The sequence below is a fragment of the Martes martes genome, assembly GCF_963455335.1.
Source record: "Martes martes genome assembly, chromosome: X".
NCBI lineage: Eukaryota > Metazoa > Chordata > Mammalia > Carnivora > Mustelidae > Martes > Martes martes.
In genome coordinates, this window is record NC_137897.1 from 14682111 (window position 1) to 14691435 (window position 9325).

Here is a 9325-nt window from a genome sequence, read left to right on the forward strand (position 1 = left end):
AAAATGCCTGGGTGGCCAGGAAGCCCCACGGGACATGGATTCTCTGCTTCGAGTTAGATGCTTGCCAGGGAGGGGGTGATGGAAAAGTTTTCAAAACAGACAGCAGGGCTGGCTGCACGACACTCTGAATGTACTTAATGCTGCTCCACTGCAGACGTCAAAATGGTTAAAACAGCCAATTTTGCCACGATTTTAAAAATTAATAATGTAATATACAAAAAACCATTGAACTACACACTTTAGATGAGTGAATTTTAAGACATGTGAATTACATCTCAATAAAACTGTTGTTGTTGTTGTTGTTTTAATTTACCAGGGAAACAGCCTGTAGAAAGAGCCTGAGTGTGGGGAGCAGGGGTCTGACGTTTACTGACCGCCTACCTGTACACGTGGTTAGTTCTTTCCAATTTTAAGGAAGCTGGGTCCTGCAGCCAGGGGACCATGTCTCTTTGCCTCTCAGAGTCTCAGTTTCATCATCTGCTGGTGTAGGCTGCCCTGACTGCCAAGGACCTTTCCAGAGCTTCAGTCGCAGGGACCGATGTGTGAGTGGCAGAAGGACCCACCATCTGCCACTCGGCGCATAAGCTCATCCCACTAGAAAGGCAGAACATCAGGGAAGCCAAACAGGGGAGAAGTAAGTTTGTAAGTCTGCGACCCAGGTACTGACAGAAGAGGGGCATGAGCTGTGTTAAGAAACTTTCTCCTCAGGGGGCGCCTGGGTGGCTCAGCGGGTTAAAGCCTCTGCCTTCAGCTCAGGTCATGATCTCAGGGTCCTGGGATCGAGCCCCGCATCGGGCTCTCTGCTTGGCGGGGAGCCTGCTTCCTCCTCTCTCTCTGCCTGCCTCTGCCTGCTTGTGATCTCTGTCTGTCAAATAAATAAAAAATCTTAAAAAAAAAAAAAAAGAAACTTTCTCCTCAAAGAACGAAAAGGTGAACGAGTACCAAAGAGCCCTGCTTTCCAGTGACCTCCTGGTTTATTCATAAAACAAAGGCTGTGGCTACAGAGGAGACCTTGTGTCCAGAGCAGCTGATGACGAAGGAAGGAAATGGTGCTTCAACCATCTGTGTAACACTCAGAGCAGGCTTCCCCAACTTTTGGGGGTGGACAACTGCTAGGGGGCTGTCCTGTACACTGTAGGATGTGTGGCAGTGTCCCTGGCCCCTGGCCTCCGGCTCCCAGCTGCCAGTAGACTGCCCTCCCCACACCAGCTGTGACAACCAAGTGGCTCCAAACATTGCCAAATGTCCCCCTGCGGGGCAAAACCACCCCCAGTTGAGAACCACTGCCAGCTCGAATTTTCTATCCCGAACCTACAGTTCTCTGTCAAAGCCATGTGACATGTGGTGTCAGCCTTCTCACCCACTGCAATGCAGGCCACCGTGAACTGTCAGCAAACAGACCCGCTCAGCACGCCGCGCCTGGGGGATCTCCCAGAATTGCACACACACTCCTGGCAGCCAAGAGCCTCCGAGAATTTCAACAGTAACCATACTTGGGTGAAGGGGTTACTCATTCATTCATTCAGTAACATATGGCACTTACTGTATGCCAGGCAATGAGCCAGGGCAATGGCGTTTGGGACACACTGTCAGAGATGAACAGACTTCATACAAGATGACATATTCTATACCAACCTTCGGATCAGGACAAAAAAGATGAACGAGGGGAGCAGCAGGCTGCATAATAGCCCTTTCCAAAGCTGTCCACATCTGAATCCCCAGAACCAGTGAATATGTTACCTTCCATGGCAAACGGGACTTGGCAGATTGATTAAGTTAAGGGGCTGGGGAGGGGGGGGATAGCCCGAATTATCCAGGCAGGCCCAACACAACACAACGGTCTTTATAAAGGGAAGGCAGGAGGTTCACAGTAAGAGAGAGGATGCGAGGACAGAAGCAAGGTTAGCGTGATGTGGCCACAAGCCAAGGAATGTGGGCACCTTTTCCAGAAGGCAAGGACATGGATTCTCCCCTTCAGCCTCCAAAAGGAACGCAGCCCTGCTGACACCTTAGTATCAATCCAGTGAGACCCATTTTGGACCTCTGACCTCCAAAAGGGTAAGATTACAAATTCATGCTCTTTTAAGCCACTGGGTTTGTAGTATTTTGTCACTGCAGCAAGAGGAAACTCACACAGAGAGACCAGAAGGCAGAGAAGAGAGTGGAATCCCTTCCCCATGAAGGGAACTTCGTGGGCAAGGCTCGGGGCCTGAACGAGCACGGAACAAACCAAGGCAGGGGTGGCTGCCGAGCTTCCCAAAGCCTTTACTAAGGCGTTCAGGATCTGAAACGTCTGCAGAAGGGCGGGTGACATGGGGTTAATTCCAGAAACTTTGGGGGCTTGACTACACCCTGGAAAGAGGTGAGAGGGGGAGAGGAGAAGGAAGAAGAGGTAAGGCAAACAGCAAAATAGCTATGGAAGTGACGGGAAAGGTGGTGATCCCCTCCAGGATATGGACACTAGGGAGGAGAAACGCTGAGCTCAGTGGAGAGCATGCTCTGTTCGCGGGGTCAAAGACACACCTGGGTGAAGTTAGCTAGAAGGTCAGGAATAATAATTAACTCAACCAATTTTAATTTTGGGCTTCCCATGTGCCAGCACATGGACACGATAACCAAACAGATGCAGTTCCTGCCTTCCCTAAGCATGGAAGAGAGAAGCAGAAGAGTCAGTATCAGAGTGACACGACAGGAAAGAGACCCGACCGGCACTGCTGCCTTGGAAGACGGAAGTGGGCCATGAGCCAAGGAATGCAGAGGGCTCTGGAAGCTGGAAAAAGCAAGGAAAGGGATTCTCCCCTAGAGCCTCGAGAAGGAATGCAGCCCTGCCCATATCTTGATCTTAGCCCAGGGAGACCTGTCTTGGGCCTCTGATCTCCAGAACTTTAAAGAGAATAAACTTACGGCATCTGGGGGCACCAAGTGTTTGGTAATTTATTACAGCAGCAATCGGAAGCTAATACAGGTACCAGGTACAGAAAACCAAGAACAAATGCCAAATACCCCATCATGCTAACCGTGTAGTTGAATGTCCGTTCCAAAGAGGATGAAGGGAAAAGAAGGACAATGGCAAAGACCTATGAGATGCTCTGGTAAAAGTCCAAGTGATGCTGAGATGGGTGGCCCAGTGGCACTAATGTCCAGGCGCCAGACCGCCGGCATGGACGAGATTCACAGAAGAATCAAGATTGTACTGTTTTAGTGACTCCGTCAGAGGTTTGTTCTGAACTAGAGCGTACTTTTCTCCTTCTCTAAGGCCATGTGTCACTTATAACAACAGCTTACATTGGCCCAGAGTGCCCATGCACTCTTCCGTGACCCAAGTACTCTGACCCTCAGCTTTCTCACCTGTGAGGCAAGGACGTTCTACACTCGACCTTGACTGTGCATCGGATCCACCTGAAGGGCTCCTTAAAACACAAATTGCTAGGCTCCACCTCCTTCCTCATTCAATGGGTAGAACTGGGGCCAGGGAATGTGTATCTCTAACAAGATCCCAGGGAGGTGGGTGCTGCTGGCCGGGGGGACCACACTCTGAGAACCACTGTATTCCACTCTCCTCTCACACTGAAGAGATTCAAGTATTTTCCTGCCCCGCTTCTCTCCCCTTACGAGCCACCCTGACTTCTTGGTTCTCAGCAGCTTGCTCTGTGTGACTCCGTATCTCCTGCCCCATTCGGGCATTTCAGTTGTCCGGTATACAACTGAACAGCTGAACAGCCTGGAAATGAGAGCTGGCCCATGTTAAGGAAGGAGCCACAAAATATACCTAAAAAGCTATTATCCTCCCCAACATCCTAGTCTCTGCCCCCCTTTAATCACTTAGCTCAGAAAAGCAGCCCCTGCCATCCAAGAGCGGGCCAGGCAGTCTCCCCCAGTGACCAAATAATTCCCCAGGACAGCGACATCAGACAAGGCCACTCTGTGGCCAGGATGGGACAAGACAAAAACAAGACGCCTCTGTAATCCTGTGTGAACACGGAGAACAAGTGAACCTTGTCCAAATCACAAATGTCCCCACACATGCCCGCATCCTGACTAACAGGAGGGACTGCTGCTTCCTCACCAGTCACAGCCTTTGTCGGGTCCTCCCTGCTTCTACAGAAGATCGAGGGGGACCCCTGACCCTGGAATTACCTCGCTCCTGGCCAGCATCCAAACCAGAGCACACCCAGCTTCCTTGAACGCTCCCCTAAAGCCCCTGCCACGGGCCCAGTCCTCCACGTGGTCCTGTCCCACACGGCTCCCCGTGGTCCGTCGCTGCCACGAGAAGAGAACCGCTTGGTCCACGCCAGGTGCGGTCCTGGGGCCGGGGGAGGGGCGGCGGCTGGAGGAGAGGGATGACTCCTACCCAATTTTCAGATTTCAGCTCAAACACAATCTCCTCAAAGACATTGTCTTGTCGTTTCCCCTCTGTAGCCTAAATCACACTGCCCCTCTCTAATCTCCTTTCGTGAGACCCAGCAGGGCTTCTAATCACATCTTGTCCCCAGTATTGCATTCAGGCCTACCTCTCCCACCAGCTGGAAAAGCCCAAGCTGGCAGGTGTGTGTGCTGTGCACTCATTCCTAGCACAATGCCTGGCACAAATCAGATCAGTAAATACTGGATGGAGAGTTGGGTGAATGGATTAATACTGACCACTGCATGAGATCTACTTCTTTTAAAAAAGATTTTATTTATTTATTTGACAGAAACAGAGATCTCAGGTAGGCAGAGAGGCAGGCAGAGAAAGGGGCGGGGAAGCAGGCTCCCTGCTGAGCAGAGAACCTAATGCGGGGCTTGATCCCAGGACCCTGAGACCATGACCTGAGCAGAAGGCAGAGGCTTTAACCCACTGAGCCACCGAGGCACTCGTGCATGCGATCTACTTTAAAACAATTTCAAATACAAGAGCTGATGAGAGAAGGTCAGAAATACAGCAAGAACTGAAGGTCTGTGCAACCAGGGAGGTACGAAGGTTTTGCCCGTGCCGTGATGGGTATAAGGGGACAAAGTAAAGGCCATGAATGATAAAGGGGGAGTCTTTTCTTCCATTTCTAACTTTAGTCTGTTTGTGGAGACCAACACATTACACTCATTCTAGCTTTAGTTTAGCATAAGGCAATCTCCCACCAAAACAATACATTGCTAAAAACAGCCCAAACTTTCTTGTTACCCTGGAATTTTCTAAACAAAAATCATTTGCTGGGTTTGCAAATCCTCCACTATTCACAAATTTGGATCGTTAATATTTGCGCAATCGTAATGACAAGAGGCCTTCCCTCAGTCTGGCACTGCAGGCATCTGCCTGCAAGCTCTGAGGGCACATTCTGAGTGGGCTTTTGTAAGAGGCCATTTTACAACTGGCTTCATTTCAGAGTTAGGGATTTAATGTTCCTCGGTTATTTTTCAGATTAAAGACTATAGGGGTGCCTGGGTGGCTCAGTGGGTTAAAGCCTCTGCCTTTGGCTCAGGTCATGATCCCGGGGTCCTGGGATCGAGCCCCGCATCGGGCTCTCTGCTCAGTGGAGAGCCTGCTTCCTCCTCTCTCTGCCTGACTCTCTGCCTACTTGTGATCTCTGTCTGTCAAATAAATAAAATCTTAAAAAAAAAAAAAAAAAGACTGTATAAGGGGCGCCTGGGTGGCTCAGTGGTTAAGCCTCTGCCTTTGGCTCAGGTCGTGGTCTCAGGGTCCTGGGATTGAGCCCCGCATTGGGCTCTCTGCTCAGCAGGAAGCCTGCTTTCTCCTCTCTCTCTGCCTGCCTCTCTGCCTACTTGTGATCTCTGTCTGTCCAATAAATAAATAAAATCTTTAAAAAAATAAAAAAATAGAAAATAAAGACTATATAATATAATTTCACTGCATTAGCCAACAACAGAAAAATCATTACCATGCCAGGTAAGAATGCAAGTGTATCAGACTGATACACTGGAGAAATCTTTTGAAAACCAGCGAGACTTGGGAGATTGGGGAAGGGGGCTGGCCTGTGTGTGGACACACAAACCTGCTTCAGAAACAGCACTATGGTTGGCTCTCTCAGAAGGCGTACAGAATCAATTCTTAAATACCTGTACTTCATTACAAATACACTGCTGAAGATGCTTTAGAAAATAACAGGTGTGGGGGGGCTCCTGTCTGGATCAGTCGGTGGGGCATGCGACTCTTAACCTCAGGGTTATGAGTTTAAGCCCCACCTTAGGTGTAAAGATTACTTAAAAATAAAATCTTTTTAAAAAAACCAACAACTCTTTGAAGCACCTGGGTCGCTCAGTTGGTTAAGCGTCTGACTCTTGATTTTGGCTCAGGTCACCATCTCAGGGTTGTGGGACCAAGCCCTGCTTAAGATTCTCCCTGCCCATCTCCCCCTTCCCCTCCCCCATCCCTCTCTTAAAAAAAAAAGAAAAAGACAATAGCAGGTGATCTTTAGCCATAAACTACTACAGACATTGTAAGTCCCACTATAAACATTTTAATGAATTAAATGACAGCATTCATTTTAATCCTATCGACTCAATTGACACTTGAAATAAAAGAAAATCAGTTTCTGCACCCCCCTCTGTTTTGTAATGGTCACAGTAAAAAAAAATATTAAGCTTGAAAGGACTATAAACCGCAGAAGCAGTGTATAATTTTCTTAGGAGGCTCTGGATAATGAAACCAGTTCAGGCTTGAATAATAAACAGGCCTGTTTCTTCTTAAACTGGACTCCTCTTCCTTCTGAGATACAGAAAGCACAGTCCAGCCACAGAAGACATTTGTATCTAACTTCTTTTTTTGTGCAACCCTCTCAGGACCCACAAAAAAAAAAAAAAGGAAAGGTGATCAAAATTTCATTTTTGGATACCTCAGGAAAAACCAACCTGTTACTAAAGTGATTAGTAATGTTTAAAGTATATATATTTCTGTTAATAAACTAAATCATCTTACTAGGTGCCAAAGCAAAACAAGAGCATTGAGCTGAGTGTTTTGTCTTCCATCAGGTAGGAGGGTTTCATACTCATTCATTTATTCATTCATTCAATAAATATTTATTTAGGGCCTGCTTCACAGCAGGTACCAAAGAAAACAGTGCTGAGCACTATCCTTATGGTCATGGAGCTTACAGTAGGGGAGATAAATGTTAAATTCAAATAAATGTGTAATACCACTATTTCTTGCAAGGTGCAATAGGAGAAAGGGTAACAGAGAAACTAATTTAGACTGGAAGTAGTGCAAAGAGCAGAGAAGGGCACTGAGAAAAAGAAGTGACTGAGAAAAAAGTGACTCTGAAGCCGAGAGGCCATCAACTTGTCACCACTTTAGAAGATGAAAACCATTTTAGCAAATGACCACAAATGGGATTTTAACTGCCTGTCAACAACTTACTGGGTTAAACCTACCCTTTTCCAGTGCATTCCTGTTCAGGAGCATCCTATGACAGCTTGCCTATCACTGTTGGACTCGCCTTCTCAAATCTTATTACCTAAACACGGAAAGGTCTCACTTTATTATGATTTATTATGATCTACAGCCTTCCTCTGCCTGGCCTAGAAACACCCAAAAATAATCTGCCAAAGGCAGGAAAGACAGAGACTGGCTTCCAGCAAGAATATTAACTGCGTGGACCACGCGATTACTAGCCCAGGCAATCATAAGTCCTTTGCCCAATAAAGTGCCACATCCTCTAGGCAAGGTGGCTCCAATATGCCAGAGTCTATACCAGATGGGACCCAGGGGACCTAACGGTTAGTTGCCTACTTGGAACTGATGTTCAATCAGTAAATCGAGGACTGGATCACCGGCTCCAGTTCCAGAGCCTTCAGACTTAGAGGATGTAGGAAGTGGCCTTTGAGCATCACGGAGCGGAGAGCTCGCCCGACTGAGAGAAGGCAGGCAGGCAGAGAGGGGGTCAGGGCCGGAGGAAGAGGGGCTCCAAGACAGACGCGTCTGACGCTCAGTACCCGGCACGCCAGGCCGGGTACTGGGGCGTTTCCCGCACCACCACCTTCCCCCACCCCACACGTCGGCCCCCAGCAAAGGCAACCCGGCTCCTGGCCGCCCTGAGACCCCGAGATTCTGGCTTCCCCCTGAGCAGGGCTAAGGGGACAGACACCGCGACCCCCGGGTTGGGCTGGAGCCCACCAGCTCCCAATACCCACGTCCTTAGCGCAGAGAAGGGCGCGCTGGGGCGAGAAAATGGCCAAGACAAAACTCTCCCCGCCCACCCGAAGAGCCAACCACACCCCCTGCATCCCTCAGCCTCAGCCGCCCCGGGCCGGCCCGGGATCCTCCGCCCAGGCCCCCACGGGGCTCCCGTCAGTGCCGCGCGGGCTCTGCAGGGACGCGAATGGGAGTGAATGGGGGTGCGCGAAGCAGGCAGGGTGCCCACCGCGGTGTCACCCGCCAGGGCCCTGCCCCCAGAGCGTCCTCCCGACTCCGCGGTCCCGGGACAGGCGCGCCGCCCGCACACTGAGGTGGACACCCGGGCGTCGGGGCGCGGGCAGTCCTCTACTCACCCATTGGCGTCGAGCCGGGCCGGGCCGCCGAGGCAGCGTGAAAGTTGGCGGAGGCGGGCGCGGGGGTCGGGCGCCGGGATCCGGGCGCGGGGATCCGGGCGCGGGGGCCGGGACGCGGCGACGACTGGGCCGGCTTTCTCCTCAGTAGCGGCGGCCGCGGCGGCTCAGCGCCGCCCGCTGCTGCCTCTGTTGCTGCTGCCGCTGCTGCCCCGTGGTGATTCCTGCTGCTGCTGCTGCTGCTGCTGCTGCTGCTGCATCGCGGCCCGCTGCGCCCGGCTGAGCCGGGTTTCCTGCTCCCCGCGAGTGGAAATTGCGAAAAAAAAAAAAAAAGAAGAAGAAGAAGAAGAAGAAGAAGAAGAAGAAGAAGCGCCGCCCAGCCCAGCGCCCGGCAGCCGCGGCCGAGCAGCCCGCTCTCCCCCCTCGCCACCGCCGCCGCTGCCGCCGCCGCGAAGCGCCTGCGGCTCAGCCTGCCGTGGACGCGCGGCCGCCGAGGCGGGGCGGGGCCAACAAGAGGCGGGGCCAGTAAAGGGCGGGGCCTGTCCGGGGCGGGGCCGGCGCCCGGGGCGTCCCTGTGGCTGCGGCGCTCGACGCTCCGGCGCCCCCCTCACCGCCCGCTGGGGAGGGACCCAGCTCCGCGAGGCCGCCCCACACCCGCGGCGGCTCGGCTAACGCCCCGGGAAATGCCGCGAGACTCCTCGAGACCGGAGCAGGGGTCGTGGGGGAGGGGGCGTCCGAGTGGAGGGGCACGTGGGAAAGGAGGTGGAAGCTGCAGATCCCCAGGGTGCGACGAGAGGTCGAGGGCGGGTTGAGGGTGGGAGACCATGGGTAGGCGAGAGAATGAACACCT

At 51.8% G+C, this 9325-nt stretch overlaps 1 protein-coding gene across 1 annotated transcript in view; it reads right to left on the bottom strand.

Annotated features, from left to right (window-relative positions):
* SH3KBP1 (SH3 domain containing kinase binding protein 1) overlaps positions 1-8963 on the bottom strand; it is a 338393-nt gene extending 329430 nt beyond the window's left edge. The window contains exon 1 of the mRNA XM_080831325.1: positions 8479-8963. Within this exon, the coding sequence (XP_080687451.1) occupies positions 8479-8482 (4 nt within the window). The 5' untranslated portion in view covers positions 8483-8963. The remainder of the gene's footprint in view (positions 1-8478) is intronic.
* Between the last annotated feature and the right edge of the window lie 362 nt (positions 8964-9325).